At 42.4% G+C, this 18526-nt stretch overlaps 1 protein-coding gene across 1 annotated transcript in view; it reads right to left on the reverse strand.

Annotated features, from left to right (window-relative positions):
- Positions 1-18323, reverse strand: part of man1c1 (mannosidase alpha class 1C member 1) — a 187778-nt gene extending 169455 nt beyond the window's left edge. The window contains exon 1 of the mRNA XM_004078309.4: positions 16777-18323. Within this exon, the coding sequence (XP_004078357.1) occupies positions 16777-17310 (534 nt within the window). The 5' untranslated portion in view covers positions 17311-18323. The remainder of the gene's footprint in view (positions 1-16776) is intronic.
- Between the last annotated feature and the right edge of the window lie 203 nt (positions 18324-18526).

An 18526-nucleotide genomic window follows, 5' to 3' on the forward strand; every position in this document is an offset into this window, starting at 1 on the left:
CGCGCTCACCGAGCGATCTACGACCTTGATATTTTGTGTAGGTCACATGCGTGCCCCCTACAGATTTGTGCATTTTTCAGCCCATATCCACCCATAAGAGCAATTGTGACGCTCTGTATTTTGGAGTCATTTATTTGCATGAACATTCACGTTATGATTAGAGAAACTTTCGCTTGCCATTAGATAGGCAGGACCCAGCTACACCATACTGTGTCAGAATCATTGTAATTCCAGAGACTGACTAAATCCATGAAAGCAACTAATTAAACAGTTTTATGTAATTAGCTTCCTCTTGCTGCAGCCTGCTGCATCTCGCAGTTTAGGAGGCAGTCTGACCCTTCACAACAATGCACAGCTCCATCCTGTTATTTACCCACTGAGTTATATTACATATTTTACAAAGACAATATAATTACTCTTTTTAATCACAGCCATAACTGGAAATGCAATCTGCTTGGCGTAATCAGTAGGAATTGCCAGAATATTCTAACAGAAGCAACACTTGCCAGTGGATTCATCTGTTTCACTGTGCAGGTTGATGACAGGCAGGCAGACGTGGATGAAACTGTCAACGTAAAACAAAAACACAGCCCTTTCTACACAAGCCAGCACATGAAAGAAGAAAGTCACGGAGTCAGATTGGAAAAGACAAATGAGGAGGGAACAGAAGTGACAGAGACGCAGAGAGGGTGATGACAAAGGGATCCAAAAAAACGTGCAAGGAGGCTGCAAAAGAAATAAAGCTGGAGGAAGACACTGAAGAAGAGGCATACGACTAGAAAGCCGAAACTCCCATTAGTTCACCGTTGCCATAAATGATTAATGTGCCCACTGCACAAATGAGTTCATTGCACAGGGAGGGGTAGATGAATCTCCCAGTGTGTCCCCCAAGATAACCTCCAAAAATGGAATGGTCCCAAACAGACGTAACACAGTGTGCAACGCTCAAGTGTTAGAGATCAGCTGTAGGATGTGGTTTTATCAAAAGCTGTAAAACGTGGGGAGCACATTAGACACCCAAATGTTTTCACTGGCTCTGCTCTTCCTGCAAAGGCACAGTCATGGTAAACATGAAATTCAAACTCAGTTTACTCTGTGAAGCTACAACTGTCAGCCTGATTCCATCTAGGTATCAAACCACATGTGGTACCAAAAGAGTTCAGTAAATGAAGCTGCAATGAAACGGTTGGTGCAACTTTGCTTGCATGCATCCTCACTGTTAGTTAGAATATGGGGAATGGTATTTGATATAGGAATAAAGCTGAGCATCTAGAGCTACGTTCACACTGGCCTCTTGAACCCGCGTTCAACCAACCACTTTCAATGACAAGTCTATAGAAATGTGTTTCGGGCTTCCACATTCAAAGCCCAAGTTCACGAGTCACTGCGACTTTTCTATGACTGTTTTTGGAATTTACTGAACACGTTGAAAGTTAAACCAAGTTGAACTTTGACCAGTCAGGGACTCTGATTTGATAGTGGTGTATGGAGGGTGTCCCTTGTAATTTATGTTTAAGTGCCAACCATTTGAAGATTGATCATGGAGGAGAAATTAATAATAGCCCCACTGGAATCATTCGCCACCAAGTCTTTCATATCAGGTAGCAACAGTCCAGTGTCAACACTATATGCGCACACTATATGCTCAACATGTAATCTTGGACACGCATCACAAGCACAGTGTGAATGAGGCATAAAAGATCAGGTAGAAATCAGGAGTTTCTAAGGACGAAGGAAAAAGTTTAAAGCTACAGTCACATGACAGAAATCTGGCATCTACTTCCAAGTTTGTGATCAAGTCTGCCAAGTTCAGTTTGTTGTAATCTGTTCTGACCCAAGCATTTAATTCCTCAGATTTACTAAATCAAATAGACAACTTCATTTTCTTTCCAACCGGTAAGCAGTTAGCTCCATACTAGCTTATTTGTTTTTGTGGGGGTGGGGGGTTTGTTTGTTTTTTTACATCTAATGAGTGCAGTGGCGTGCTTGCTTCCCCTTGTTGGACCCCATTTTCCACCACTTTCTGGGTCTAAGGTGGTTTGTGGGTGCATTGTTTACACGATCAGCTGTTGTCGATAAGCAACAAAATGCTACCAGAGAAGTTACTGGAGATCACAGGGGTGACTGGGGTCTTTTTGAAGAGTTTTCAGTTCTATAAAAGAATTTTGTATGATGCCGTTGTTGCATCTGCCCTCTGCCACAGAGTGAACTGCTGGATGCACCGACAGGAACAGGAAGAGGATCAACAAACTGGTGCAGAGATCCAGCTTCAATCGGGGATGTCACCTAGAGTTTGTGATTGTGGCGGGTGAGAGGACGATGGTACAGAAACTGGAATCCAGGATGGAAAATCTTCATCAACGTCCTCTGCATGAGCAGCTCATTCAGGCAGAGATTTTAACACCTCCCTGCAGCATGGAGCCCTTCGGCAGATCTTCCTTCCTGTCAGCTATTCGACTACAACGTCTCAGACACTTGAAACTTTTTGTTATGATCTACTGTTTTTATTACAGCTATGGTAACAACATAATGTTCCCATTGCTTTATCATCCATCCATCCATCCATCTTCCTCCGCTTATCCGGGACCGGGTCGCGGGAGCAGCAGTCTAAGCAGAGATGCCCAGACTTCCCTCGCCCCAGCCACTTCCTCCAGCTCCTCTTGGGGAACCCCGAGGCGTTCCCAGGCCAGCCGAGAGACGTAGTCTCACCAGCGTGTCCTGGGTCTTCCCTGGGGCCTCCGACCGCAGCGACCGCATAACTACGGACGCCGCTCCGATCCGCCTGTCAATCTCACGCTCCGGTTGTTTTATCAATAAAGTTTTATTCTATTCTCATCCAACAGTTCACTGATAAAGTCCTGAATGGCTCTAGTATTGGGGTATAGTGTGAAGTTAAATACTCCCGGTCTGACCGTTCTGATGTACCAACCACTTGTTTGATCTGATGATCGTCCTTTGCTCCGAAAAACCTCTTCTTTCAGATTTTTTTTGCATTGCCTAATATGTAAAAGAGCAGAGGCCAGGAATAGAACTATAGACTTTCTGGTTAACAGTTAAAATTAAAGCAGAAGAAAAGCAGGGTGGGTAAATCCCATGGACCAGAGCTGGGCAGCTGTGCACCACAGTTAAAAGCATTCGCCTTCTGTTTTCTACAATAGCGTCGTCTTATAATCGATATCAGTTTAAAATGAATCACTTAGCCGTCTACCATTTGGGATGTTATTAAAGAGTGAAGCAAACAATGAACACGACTAAAAACAAATATGGGTTTAAACTCCACATGGACTTGATAATTACATTATTATGATAATACTCTGTTATCTGTACACCTTTTCTGCTACTCTTAACGATGATGCCAAAAATCCATAATTTCCTTTTGTGTGCTGTGACTTCCTCAGCACAGGAAAATGAAATCACTCTGCTCTCTGCAAGTGTTTTCAGGGGAAACACTTCTGTGGAATGAACAGTGGTTTTTGTCAGTGTTCCAACCCAACTGTCAGCTTGCTCCATTCGTGCCTGATGTGTGTTTCAGTTCCCCTTTTTTCCGCTCCGTAAGCTGCTATAGACTTGTTAACATTTTAGGTTCAGTTCTGCATTTACCACCCTAAAAACAAATTGGCCTCCTTTCAATTATGTGACTCCTGAGTATATGGCGTTGCAGTCCTGTTGGAGCTCTGAAAACATTGAGAAAAACAGCCTTAAAGACCCACTCTGATGAAAACGGTGTTAAGAACATGTTCTTGTGGCATTTTTCTGCAGGATGGTGGACATGCTTTAAGAAAATGTAGCTTAAAATTGCATTTATGAGTATTTACTTATTCTAATCATTGTAAATCAGGAGCAAATACAATTTTTTTTTTTTTTTTTAAAAAGAGTATTTGTGATGTAGAAAATTTGCTGGGCGGGCCACAAGCTCCCAATCTAATGGATCCGCTTGTAGACAAATAGATCCATGTATGTCTTTGTTTTCCCCGGCTGAGCTGACATCTGGCTCAGAAATATAGCGAGCCATTCTGTCCTAGAAAACGACACAGGTTGGTGGCTAAAAGAAAGGGGGGGGGGGGAAGGCAAAAATCATAATTAAAAGACTACTGGGATCAAAAACTGGTCTGAGTGGGTCTTTCAAGAAAGAATTTGCAACTTTGAAGGATTTAGAGAATAAGAGGTGATCGTCAAGAAATATATTTGAAGAAATGGGCAGCACAAGCTTTATGTACATTTTCCTTTTTTTCTCTCCACTCCTTGAACCCCAGCTGGGAAAAGGATTGATGACACACGGCTGAAAGAAATACTGCAGATGAGTTTTCTATTGTAGGCAAATGTTTTTGCTTGGGGAAAAAACTGCTCAGAGGGCATTGTGTGCGTCTTCAGAGGGTGGCATCCATTTCCAACTACACATAATAGCATTAACTTGCCTCAAAAGTCGAGATGCATCTCAGGATTGTTTTTGTGTCAAAACAACAGAAAGCGAAGGCATACTTTATGCTTTCATGTAACCAAAAATAAACACAACAAGCAGAATCAGTAACTGACGTTGAATGGTCCTGTCGAGTTTCATTCCCTCAGTCAGCATGAAGTCACCTCTTGTAAAGCCTCAGTGGGTCTTAAAGCTCCCCAAGCAATTTGTGTTTAGAGCATCACAGACACAAATATTTAAAGCACAAACAGACACAACCGCACCGCTTTATTCCGATCCCACACTGCTGATGTTGGGAGATTTGGCTCTTTAGATACGGGTCACTGGAAAATTAATAGAAGGCCCCTTTTTCACTTGAACTACAAATGTCTCAAGAACACATACAGACAGTCTGTTTTTCATTTCAGAACTTAAAAAAAAAAGACCAGATATTCCAGAATAAAAGCCTTCACACAGATGCTTTACATTTCATGTTGGCACAAGGATTCATTTATTGTACTGACAACTGTGGCAATAACTTTCAGAGAAAACGGTCAAACATCTGTTAGTCCTTAATGAACACTCAACGCACATGACAGCATAAAAGTCACGCTGCAGCATAGCCAAGAAAAAAAAAACTCAGCGAGTTTGAAGTTTGACCTGTTGTACTTCCCTTATGTTAGATCAGGATGTACAGAGTCTGACTGAAACACAGATGTTTCTCTGTATCACAAAGCAGTAAACAATCAACTCATCTCTTTTATAATTCTCATCTATACCAGTTTATATCTGCATTTAGGAAAAAAACTGGAGGAAGCCCTGCAGTCAAACTGTTGCTCAACTACTGCAAAGCCACAAGCTGCTCTTTAGCTGACACTTTGACACGTTTACAATAAACAGTAGTACATTTCTTTCTTTTTTTTTAATGAGTACTTTCTTTTTGCCAGTAGAGTAAGTGGCATTACAAGTGTGACAATTACTGAGAATGTAACATATCTGAATATTTTAATCTGTTAAAAATTTACTTTCCATGTTTGTTATCACTCGAAAAATTCAAAGTCCAAACCTCACAGATTAGCTAGTGACCTGTATTGGTTGATTTTCGGATTGACCGGTTCAGAGCAGTGAACTGTTGCTGATTCATTGAGGATTTTGAATGTTTTCAGGTCAGAAGAAATGTCAGAAGTGCAGCAAAAAAAGGATATTTTTTTCTGTTTAGACTGTAATTCATCATAAAACTAAGACAATGATGTGGTTTGTCTCCAGCAAACATTTATCCAGTGGAGAGAAGCCAAATATTCTCAACGCGAGAGAAACAACAACCACAACATGAATGTAAGACAACAAACCCCAAACACTTAAAACAGCATGCCTTGCTGAGCATGCCTAGCTTATAAAAAAAGAAAAAAAAGACTCAGCCAACTATAACAAAAAGACAAAGCGGCTTTAATTCAGGAGCACATATAGCCAAAAGGTTCAGTCTTTCACCTGAATTGGCAGTGAAGCAAATAAAGCGGCAAGAAAGAAAACCATGGAACCAATCACCATGGTCAGTCATCCAACTTCTCCTTTTAAGGTAATGTTTTTTTTTAAGTCTAACTGATAAAATGAGATCACAGATATATTTTTTTAATCATTCATAACACACCCCCCCTTATCACTAAGAAACTAAGAACTTGTCAAAGTACCAAAAAGGTTTACAGCACGTTTGAATATTTTATGTGTGTTGATTTTTACTTCAGCTTTTTTCACCTGGTGCAAGTTTTTACATTTGCAAAAGCAATAAAACCAAGGTAAGCAAAAAATAAATAAATAAATAAATAAATAGAAAGTTTGTAGCAGTTTTCTCACATTTTGAATCTGTAGAAACTGTTGTTTGAGTTTACATAAACCACAAAGACTTTAAATTTACAAACTCCTGCAGTTCAAGAAAGAATACTGAAATGTCCAATGACACTAAAAGAAACATCTGCAGTTCTCTGATAACCGTTGACAGTCTATTCTGAAAGTGGGGTTACACCCATTTCCTGTTTTTGAACCGCAGCACATCCCCATCTGCCCTCCTCGGAGGAATAACCGAGGTGCTGACATAAAAAACCAACAAGGATTGTTCTTTCTCATCTTCCTCAAAGGTCAACTCAGCTCAGTTTGGTGGAAATTTTAGTCGACGCTTTAACCGAAATGTGAAATAAAAGTGTAAAATAATTTGCAAAAGGACTGCAGTCAAACATTTGAATATCCTCTTTACAAGAGTTTTGAACTATTTTTGGACTGTTTTAGAATTTCAATTATGCTAAACACTTTAAGGGTCCAAAGTTTCCAGCTGTTATAAAGTTTTTTCAGTTGTTTTGTATTATTCCTGTAAATTGTTTTCCATACATTTTTAATGTCTTTGTGTTAATCTTAAAAACTTATAGTTGGACAAATATTTCTTGCCAAATTACTTTGTTTACATTTCTACATTTTGTATGAATAAAAAATATTCTTACAATGTTTCTTTAGGCTTAATTTTCTGTTTTGTATGAATAAAAGTCAGTTTCGCTAAATATTTTTATTAAACATCTTAACCATTTCTCACTCAATAAATGTGATTATTAGCTCACTGAAATCTTTCAAATCAGGTTTCTTTGTTTTGTTTTTTCCCCTTTTTTTCTGCAAACATGTGGATGAAAACTGCAATTATCCATCTAGCCCATCATCCAACCCTGATGGAAAAAAGAAAAATCTATATGGCTCCCTAATGAGCACAAAGCACCATTGCTGCCATTTGATTGGGGACTTAATTGCGATAATAATGAACAAATACACCCCGCTCCGGCTAAAATGGTCATGTAAGCATGCTGCTAATTAATGGCAATTTGCCTGCTGATGCCAAATCAAGGAGAAAAATCCCGAGGGGGAAACGCCATTTCCTCTAAGCCCAAAGAAAACCAGCCGCCACCGAGTCGACCGAAAAACCGTCTGATACGCTTTCCATACAAAACCGCAGCTCCTAATGAAAACCTGATCTGCCTTGGTAAAAGCCTCGACATGAAAAGCTGTCTATGGGGATCCGCCTAGATTGTAGGTCAAAAGGCTCATCAGCGCTTTTCAGCCATTTTGAAAGCGAGCCGAAACCGTGTCACAAAACAATAAAAAATGAAGACGGGCCAATCAGCTGCGACACAAGCCGGCAGCTCTGCCTCTCTGGAGATGGTTGGCTGGAAAGATGATTGGGGCCACACAATGCCAAGCATCAGGGAGGAAAATAGAGAAACAAATATCATCCGAGACGAGCCGATATGAATAAGAACAAAAGAAAAAGAAAAAGTATTAACAAAAGTTGAGGGGAGGAGCTGAACAGGGTCGGGTCAGGGCAGGTCCCCCAGCCTTTTCTAATATAAGTTTTATTCTCCTGTAAGCACAGCCACGCATGTTGTTTCTGACCAATTAGGCAAGCATAAAGGCAGGCATGTAGAGCTCAGCAAGGGGCTGAAAACGTCTGCTGGTTGGATCTAGGCCACTCTTTCCTTTTTCTGTTTTCTGTTTTTTGAATCCACATGAGCGGCAAAGCCAAACAGAAAAGGTGGAGGGGGTAACAGTGGTCTGGAAAATTCCATGCAGCAGACAAGAGTTGAAGAGTGTTCAGGAAAAAGAAGGCCATCTGTAGACACTTTAATGTCTGTCCTAAAAAAGAAAAAAAAAATGTCTGGGGGATGGTAAAAAAATAGATCCACAGCAGATTTGCATTTTTGTGGGTTTACTGACAGACTGTTAGAGAGAAAAACATGAGAGTTCTCCACACGCAAAAAAAAAAGATCAGTGACAAGCAGTTTTATTTGTTCAGATATTATTGGATGACATCTTTGTCTCCAGAAAGTCTGAACATTTTTTTTTTAAATTTGTCTAAAATGTGTCTTTGCAGGGAATCTCATGTCACTGGAAGGAGAAAGTCACGCATATGACCACTAAAAAAATATTCAAGAAAGCAAGATTTTACTTCAAGGACTTTTTCAAGTGGCTGTCGCACAATTTATAAATCAGAAGAAAAAATTTGACAGGCTTGTGAAAGTGAGCATGCCGGAGCAACAAGAGGAGGAAGTTGCACTAAAAATTCACTGTAATCACAGGCTGTCAGATGACGGTTATTAAGACACATGCACACAATGACACTTTATTCAGCTCTGCTGGAGATCTCAGGATAGACTGGCCTCACTGCAGCATCCCAACAATAAAGGATGTTTACTGGATGAAGAGAGTGACAGTGGATGAAGGGTTTAGGAGCCAGGAGAATGAAACGGGAGTAAAACAGAAATCACCACACTTGCTGCTTTGTTTGAGCAGGGGTCAAAAAAAAAAAAAGGGATTTGGGACATTGGCCTCTGTTTTTACTGGCAGCTGATGCAATACCTGCAGGCTATAGTAAACATGGGCTCCTGAACTGCAGACAAACACACTTTCGTATATAAAGACCCACTCAAATCATCTTTTAAGCCTTTTTAAAAGTGTTCCCTGTGGTCTTCATTAGGATTATACTGCTTTTAGCTAAATATTAAAAAAAAAAAATGAACTCGCCCCACCCTTTTCTTCCCCCGTTGCTTAGAGCTTTATTTACACGCTCTCCCACCAACTTACATCCACTCAAAAGCCAAAACTAACCTTAGCGGTGCAACATAAATGGGGAGCATTACTGGAGCTATCCAGCTTAGGAAAACAGATATCATTGAATTTTTTTTAGCTACAAGTGGATGCATCGGAATGGAGTGGAGCAGGGAGTTTGTGGCCCGCCCAGGGGATTTTCTACGTATCAAATGCCATCTTTTTCAAACCGCAATTTTTTTTTCCATTCTGCTCCTGATTCACATAAATTTGAATAACTACTCAGGAATCCAATCATTTTCTTTTTACATTAAAAAAAACGCCACAAGAACATGTTAATAAACACTTTTCTTAGTGGGTCTTTAAGGCAAAACTGAATGGAAAAAAATGCCATAACTTGACTTTTGTTTAGGAAAGAAAAATTAATAAAACAATACCGGGGGGGGGGGGGGGTCAGAGTTGTCATAGTATTGTTCTGATTTAGGAGAGGTTTAGGATGTATACCGAGGGGAAGTTAGGATTTTTAAACCTTTTTAAACTCTGTTATGTTAATGTTATGCAAGCTTATTTCATGTAATTTGATTTTCATAATTTATTTTTTATTCATTTTATTGCATCCGCGGTCGCTTGGTGGTTGGCTATGGTCAGCATGGGACAGAGGATGAAAATTAGCTAAGGTTATATAATCCTGTGTATTTACAGAAGTTTCTCTTTTTTAAGAGCACTTCACACTGTTTTGTGTATGCATTGCCCCTTTATTAAATACATAGAATAAGAAACGTCTGCAAAGTGTTGAAAAGGCCACAGAGACAGGAAAACACCAAACAGGCATTTCCATTGGCTTCCATTAAAGGTGGACGGCTTAAAAACATGGATAAAAATCCTTACCAACTACATATACCTTAAACACATCTAAATCTGTACTTTAGGAGCAGGCAATGATAATAGGATGAAAGTTTGAAATGACTGTGTGAAAGTATTGACCTCAATATATACATTAAAAAAAAAAAAAACCTGGAGAGTTCTGCTCATTAAAAATGGAATAACCTGATTTCTGAAAATGGTGTGGGGGGAAAAAATAAACAGTTGTGAAAAAGAGTTTCTTCATTTCAAAGCCTAAGACTGTAGAAGAACACAGTATTTAAAGTTTTTTTTTTTAAAGGTTTTAAAGTAGCTGAACAATGCGTCACAATAATGTTTATTGAACAAGTCAAAACAATCCATGTTGATCCTGTGCAGATATTGATCCATATTTCACTGATGGTTTTGAGAGCTGGTCAGTCTGCACGGATGTTAGCTTTATAAATCTCCCTATGCCTATGTCAGAACAGGAAACTGCAGTCACAGTACATTAGAAAGCCTTTGGATTTGTAACATTTAGCTTCTTTTCCATTTAAAGCTAAGAAAATTTGGCACTTCAGGCGCAATAGCTTTAGACTCTAGAGTCCAAAGGCCTCCTCCATCCAACACCGCTCTCACCGTTTCTGTGCAAAGTCACATCATTAAAAAGTCAGAACACAGCAAGAGACATTGCTGCAAAGATTTAACAATAAAACATCCCATCAGCATGCAATCTTTTAGGCGAGATGACAGCAGGGACTAAATAAGATTATAATTGCACGTAATCAAGCATGAGATCAGGGCAGACAGCATCATTTCAAAGTCGGCTTAAAAGCATGCCCTCGCCTGACCAGCAGCCTTGAATACCAGCTTCCTGCTGTCATAAAACACTTTGAGGAACACAATCATTAGCCTCAGAACAAAGCAGCTTCTAATACATGACGGAAATAGATCGACTATTGATGTACAAGAGCACAATCTTAAAGTGTTAGTCACCTAAAATCCATCATCATGACCGTGTTTGAACATGGTGTAATCTAAAACGTGCTTAATTAAAAACAATTAAAATGGTTTGAGGAGGAAAAACTAACTCATCTGCTGGGCTTTTGTTTAATTTGTAATAATGACCCCTGTAGAGGCTGCACGCTGGCGCAGTGGTTAGCACTCTTGCCTCACAGCAAGAAGGCCCCCGGTTCAAGTCCTGAAACAGAACATCAACACCTTTCTGTGTGGAGTTTGCATGTTCTCCCTGGGCATGCGTGGGTTCTCTCCGGGGTCTCCGGCTCCCTCCCACTGTCCAAAAAACATGCTCCATAGGTCAATTGGAAACTCTAAATTGTCCATAGGTGTGAGTGTGTGAATGAATGGATTTGTGATTGTGGCCCTGCGACAGACTGGCGATCTGTCAAGGGTGTCCCCTGCCTTCACCTGCAAGTGGTAGGGATAGGCTCCGTGACCCCAAAAGGGATAAAACGGAAGAAGATAAATGACCTCTGTAGAGTAAAGCAAAAGTCAGTTTATCTAAAACAAACTCGCAACAAAAACAAAGATCTTGACAATTAGAAAAGTAAAAAAGAAGTAATTGCATTACATTTTGAAAAACAAAATGTAGTTTCCCCAGAACCTTAAATGCAGAAAAAACTAAATTATTTCCAGTGCTTCCAAATGTTAAAAACGAAACAAACTGGATATTGGAAAAGGTCAGTAATAAGGAATTGTATTTTTTCTTGGAATTATGACTTATGGTTTCAGGAAATTTGTTTGGATTCCTAATATTTTTTGTGCTTTTTTTAATTGCCAAGATCTTTAAGATGCTTTTGCATTTAGTGGTCATATGATCTACTCCTCAGGGCCAGCGGAGACATAGGTTCTAAATGAGTGTAAAGTCGAAAAGTAATAAAAGCACACACCAAAAACTTGTAAGAAGAACTACTTCCTAATTAAAGCTAACCTTCTAGAAATATAAATGGCCAGGAAGACAAATACTTTGCTAAAATGACAACCATGAAAATATTTTTAAAAAAAGGCAGATAAAAAAACAGAAACACCAAAAATGTCCAAACAAAACCATAAAAACCCAAATATAAAAGAATGCTGACGTAAGAAACCTGAAATCAAAGTAGGGCTTTATAGAACTCAAATTTAAGAGAGATCCATATTGCAGTTATCACTTTCCATTTTCTAAGGAAAAATATCAAGTGTTCTAATGAAAAAAAACGACGCAAAACTTTACAAACATTAAAACGATTGTACAAGTTGGTGAAAATTGAGCACATGAGACGTCCACTGCTTGTTGTGTGGCAGAGAAGCTCTGCATCAATGCCAAGCAGCACTGAGCAGCCGATGATATCCGCCTCTGCTGCCATCGACTTACACAGTAAATCAATTTCTAGCTGGCCTGGCAGCTCACTCCTTCACATAAACACACCAAAGACAGCGATGGGCTCACACTCCAAACACAAGCAGCTGACATTTGCACAGCCACGGCGGCGCACGGGAAAAACACAAACGTTCCAGCTCTTGGGGAACACCAGGGAAGAGTTCGCCTTTTCTTCACATTTTTGCTCATCTTCCCTTTCTTTCTCCCCTCTCAACAGGAGGCCATTTCCCAGAGTTTCTGAAGGTTGTTTGGCTCACCTGATTCAGAGCAGAGGCAGCAGCAGGAGGACGAGGTCGGAGGGAGGTCACGGCACCCTCCGCCAGCCGGCAGGGGCCAGTTTAATGGCTGCATTTTACTCAGAAAGTCACAAGCTCGCTGGTCATTACAGCTATTGAGGGGTTTCTGACAAAACTACAAGAACACCCTTTTCTGAGGGTGTGCGTTACTTTTGTGCGTGCGGGACGACAACAGTTCAGTCGCTTAACATCCAAACACAATTACACAATTAAATACTGCAGTCTTAGTCTCCATGCCTGCCTCAAACATTCCAACAGGATTCTCATTTGAATGGATTGTAATTGGCGGGACACGCATTTCTTTCTTCTGCATCGACTGACTGGACGAGTGTCAGAGACGCTTGAACCGGCCTGCACATCACTCACCTGCTTTGCAGGGTCACCCCATGACTGCAGTGTGAGCAGCTTGCCCCCATTAGCCTTTCATCAGCCTGAAGTTGTAACTTCTGTTAACATTGGTCCTTTGCTCGCTGTAATTCTGCAGACTAACTCAGCTGCCGGTTGCTTGTTAACTTTTAACACTTTGTTTGCACAGTGAAGCTCTGTGTAACTTAAAGACGTTGGCAGCATGTTTGCTCATGCAGTCTGGGAAGAGTTTTATTCTTCTTCCCCATTGGCTTTGACACAACTGTTTTTTTTATGTTTAGAAGTGATGGTTAGAAGCTGGGTTTTGGTTTGGTTACAGTTATAGTAAAATAAAAGCTCTCATCCATTTTTCTTTCCCCAGCCATTTCTGCCTAAAACCATCATGTAAAAAATTCCAGCTAAAATCAGTTTAAATTAATATGAAAAGATGCACAAGTTTTTCTGATGTTTTTTTTTTTTTTTAATTGACAAAGCTATTGATGCAAGCAATAAATATATGGAGAGAAAACAGCCTAAAAACATTTATGGTTCAAATCTCAGCAAAACAACAATCATAATTAAAATGGCTCAAAAGATGATGGGAATGGGTCTTTGAACAACATCTGAACTTTTACGGCCGTCGGACGACTGACGTGTTCCTTCTCGTTGCAACAGTCAAATCACATGAATGTTCTCAGAGAAGCGCTCGCTGTAATGGTTTCTGTTTGTAGATGAAACAGCACCTCTAGCTTCTGGTTAGCGGTGACTCTTTGGACTCGTGAACTGATGAGCTCAACAGAACTGCCACATCAAGACGGCACAAACCCGTCTGATCATTTGCCACCGAGCGCCTTATTAAAGTGACTGTGCTGGAGGTGTGCAGCAACTAAAATAACTCATTGATCAGATGGTGAGATTTTTTTTTTTAAGCTTCCTAATTGCACATAAGGCTTTAAACTTAGGTTGCTATGGTGACACAGCTCTATAAGCAGAGGGCCAGCTACACGACTGTAAAAATCCAGAGCTGGCGCCTGAAATTGCCTGACTTCTTGGTACGGGCCCCTGGTGGGCTCAGAAAACTGTCAACATTCCAAACTGTAGCCGTCACCTGTCGCATTCATCTTCAAGCTTTTGACCAGCAGAGCACACACAGAACAAAATGAGCCTTTCACAGCTCCACTGGAGGAGGCTGTGCATGAAGAAAATGCAGTGCTCAGCTGTCGGCTCCATCTCCTCCCTGCATTACCTTTGCTCCCTTCAAATGCATCGGGTGTTCGAGGCCACATCAGAGCCCTTCAATGTCCCTGAGCGGCGACAAGCGTTTGATTGCACCAGCATATCTGTTAAACATTTATCAGACAAAGGAGGATGCCAATCTGGGGCGTTTGCAGCTCCAGCTCTTTAAAGAACACTCCTCATTTGATGCATGCGATGTGCAGCCAAGAAGAGAGATCTGGAGAGTCAGCCCTCCAAGCAGCACAGCTCCCATCGTTCACTGATGTCCTCTTTGCTCTGCAATTGATGCTGTCCCCTTCTACACCACTCCAACTTGTAGCCTTAAAAACATCACCAAAAGAAGGGGGAAAAAAGTTCAAGAGAAAACACACACTTCTTGGCTCCAAGCATGCATTATTGTGGTGCAGTTCCCTCCATCCAACCTCATATGCCAAAGCCATTGAGGCAGCAGCAGAGGCAAGCAGGCGACACAGACGGCAGCAACATCACAGGATTACAAATGGGAGGCTGAAAGGAAAATTACTTTAATTTTTATCCCACTGTGGACTTTGGCAGAGAAGGATTTAAGCAGGAGGAGTTTCTGGAAAAGGTATCCAGCGCCTAGGCAACTCTGGCACCATTTGCTGGTATCTCAAGGGCTGCTTTTTAACATTTGTTATTTGTGATCGGGCAGTCATTGTCCTCTGGTTCACCCTGTCTTGGCAGTGGATGCACACACAGAGGGAGACGGTGGGTAGTCTACTTTCCTGTTTTTGGCATTTGAGGAAAAACTATGCCCATTCACAGCTTCGGCATTGAGGCCCTCAATGGACCAGACCCTATTTGTTGGCTTTGGGGGGGGGGGGGGGTCCTTCGGTCTGCATTCCAGTGAAAGAAAACCGCCTGTTTTTACAGAGCTGCTTTAGCGTCTGAAAACACCGGCTGCAGTACAAAGGAGGGAAAAACGGACAGAAATACTCCACACCGTATATTTTTCTGGGTATAAGTTGCTTTTTTTTTGCGTAGCTATGGGGGTGCGACTTGTATGTCACTTTTAAAAAATAAATATAATATATTAATAAATATATTCGTCGTTTTCCCCACTAACAAAGGATTGCCCGCTAGGGAGAACTGTAGATGTGTGCATCAGTATTTACAGACATCAACGCAGAAACAAACATGGAGGAGAATCTCACCGTTCCCCTGAACTTTGATATTTTTCTTGTTTGCATCGAAACTTTATTGTTCTTATTTTCTTCCTTGAACTAATGCGGGACAGCAAGTCATTAAACTGGGTTACAGAGAGACAGAAGTGCCGCTGAAAGTGTCATCATTCCAACACAGCTGCTGCAGTAGAAGATAAACCTCACTTAGAAGAAAAAAATAAAAAAATAAAAAAAGAATGATCTCATGAACCCAGACATACAGATGTGTTTACTGATGGTTTTGTATAGCCCTTCAAAGTAAAGAAATTGGATCTTTCAACATCATCTGTGTCTTTCGTGCATTGTAACTAATACCGTCAATGCTTCCATGTAGCAATGAGACTAAACACACACGCCAGGCTTCATGAATTTGTTCAGTAGCCTTGCGCTTTCCTCCCAAAAGTGTGACTTATACTCCATTGCGACTTAAGTACAAGATTGTTTTCTTATTATGCTTTTTTTTTTTTTTTTGCTGCGACTTATACGGAGCGACCTATAGTCTAAAAAAATACAGTATATCAGCCCCACTGAAAGTCAATGGTGGAAACATTGGTAAATAGTTTCAGCAGAAGCGCCAACATAAAGGATGATGGGAAAACAGCAGCAAAGAAGCAGGACACACAGAAAGGACTGGGTGAGCATTTGCATTACTTATGATGCATCAGAAATAGGCTAAGAAAGTAGAGTGGGAAAAAAATTTCAACCAGATTTTGCATAGCTCAACTGAAAAAACTAAGCGAGCAAAGTCCCGCTGAGATTCATGGAAAGAGCATCAAGCAGACGAACCATGAGTCAGTGCAGCTCAGGGCACAAGGGGGCAAATGACCCCACGTCCTTTGACACCTCAGTCACTGTGCAGCGCATCACCTTTGGGTACGAGGCGTGTGGAGCAGCGCGACAGGATGACACCAGGCTGGAAGTGAGACTGACAACAGGACTTATCCGTGTCACACGCCGTGGCTGAAACCCATCTGCAACAGACCTGCCAGCTACTGGCCTTATCGCACTTCCAACCCACCCCCCACATCCACTTCTCGCTGCCTGATTTGCCTTGAGTGGGTACAGATGTGTGATCCACAAACTCTCCCACTCCAGAGCTCTTATTGGTGCCACGGGGCTCAATAAAAGCTTGCACGCTGCAGCTTGGAGAGCTGATGCAGCCAGAGAGCCTGAGAATGCAGTCCTATCTGCAGGCAGCAGAGTGAGGAAGACTGAGGTGATACAGCAACGACCGCTCTGTGGAAATTACCCCTTATCCTATTCAACAAATGTGGCCCACAAAAAAAAATAAAAACTTTTTGGGTGTTCAAGGTCAGAACCAATCATCCAGGATATTAGTCTCCCCTCTAAAGAAATTCAAGGATGACCCAACCAGCAGAAAAGTCATTCTGACAGCAACTCAGCAATTACGATTTTTCAAAATAATAAGTAATGTGGCTTTAAAGATTTTTGTTTCAGAATAAAAGCATTGTTTTTAAGTGATCATTTCCTCCCACACTGCTAAGTCCCAAACAGTCTCACCTCTTTGACTTTCTCCCTGCGCTCGTTGGTTTTGGGGTCAGCCGGCTTGCCGTTGTCCCTCCCCAGCGGGGGTTTCAGCAGACACCTGTGAAACTTCTTGAAATTAAAAGTATCCGAGACGGAGTGGGGGTCAGTGGAGGTCACTCTCTCCGATCCAGACTCCGCTTTGGACCTGGACAGGGTCAGCTCCTCCTGCGCTCTGCCTCCGTCGGTCTCCTCATGGGGCGCGGGGGGTTTGCGGATGACTTTGGGTTTGGTGCCCGCGTCTCCTTTGGCAGGAGTCAAGCCCCGCTGCTCCTGCTCCTTGGGTCTCTTTACGGTGACATCGTTCTCTGACCTTGAGCCAGCCGTGACGGGCTGGATCTCTGTCTTGGACAGAAAGAGGCGCTTTAGTCTGACAGAGTCGGGCAGAAAGAAGAGGGCTCCAAAGCACAGAGTGACCAAGCCGGAGAGGAAAATGAGAAAAACGAATTTCTGGGACAGGCGCAGACCCATGCCCGATGCCGAGACACCGGGCAACTTTCGGAAAACCATTGAAAGTTTTCTGGAGACGCTGCCTCCGCGCTGCTCGGACTCGCTCTGCTCCACTGAGCTGCTGCCTTGTGTGGAAAACAAACCCACCCCCGTGACAGTCGCGGGGAAACAAACACAGCCAGTCAGATCGGTCTTTATCGCGCTATTGAGCGGATAAACAAAGGTTAGGCCTCCCTACATTTAAAAACGAAGTCCCTCTTCTGGCGATCATCATCATCTTCATCATCAGTCAGCAGCCTGGGGCTTTAAATCTAAGCAGAGGCAGGTAAAAAAAACATCATCACGGAATTGTGTTTTTTTTATTTATTTCAGTGATAAAGTTGAGCGTTTCCATCCATGCGGATCCTCAAGAACGCGTCGCCGTACAGCGCGCAGCCTGGTGGAGCGGACAGCAGAGCATCCCTTCCCCGGAGCGCCACACCGCATCCCTGCTTCAAACACAGCCGTGCGGTTGTCTCCGCCGCGGTCGTGTGCGGCTGCTGGACGGAAGCGCGTGCATGTCCATGTCTCTGTCAACTGCCTCAGTCCGTGCGCCCCCTCCGCCTCCTCCTGACTACCGTCAACACGCCGGGCGAAACAAATCGCTGGCAGACACGAAAGACGGCGGCGTTTTTGTCCCACGCCAACTTCTCCTAAGCCCCGATGCGAAGTCGTGAAAGAAACGGAACCAACATCCGATCCCGGCAGCTCCCACCCAACAGAACGGAAGACACGCCGCCGCTGCACGGTTCCCGCCGCTGCCGCGGTGCGCACCGTCTCTGTGGCGCGGATGTCCGCCTGCGTGGAAAGCGAGAGGAGAGGGCTGGAAACGCTACATACAATGCAGGCAGGGTGAGGAAGATGAAGAGGAGGAGGGGAGGGGGGGGCGCGAAAGGGACCGCTTCCGACAATCCAGTGAGCTGGTCGGGTTGCTTGATGGATATTCACAGCAGCTTATCAAAGCGCAGAGAAGCAGTTCGCCTTCAAAGGACAAGGTCTGAGTGGTTGAGATGCCATCTGCACATCCGAGGGAAACTGCAGCCCTCCACGCGCCAAAACGCCTGAAATACTAACCTAGATAACCACCCGCACACAGCTCAACCAATCAGAACCAGGCTTTACGTCTTTGTATGGATTTACCTTATGCGCACAGCCACAGAAAACCCCTGAGGAGTCAAATTCATCCTTTGATTGTTTGCGTGAGACCTCATGATTAGCACACCTGCTCGTGCGTCTG

Source organism: Oryzias latipes, chromosome 16, assembly GCF_002234675.1.
Source record: "Oryzias latipes chromosome 16, ASM223467v1".
NCBI classification, from domain to species: Eukaryota; Metazoa; Chordata; class Actinopteri; order Beloniformes; family Adrianichthyidae; genus Oryzias; species Oryzias latipes.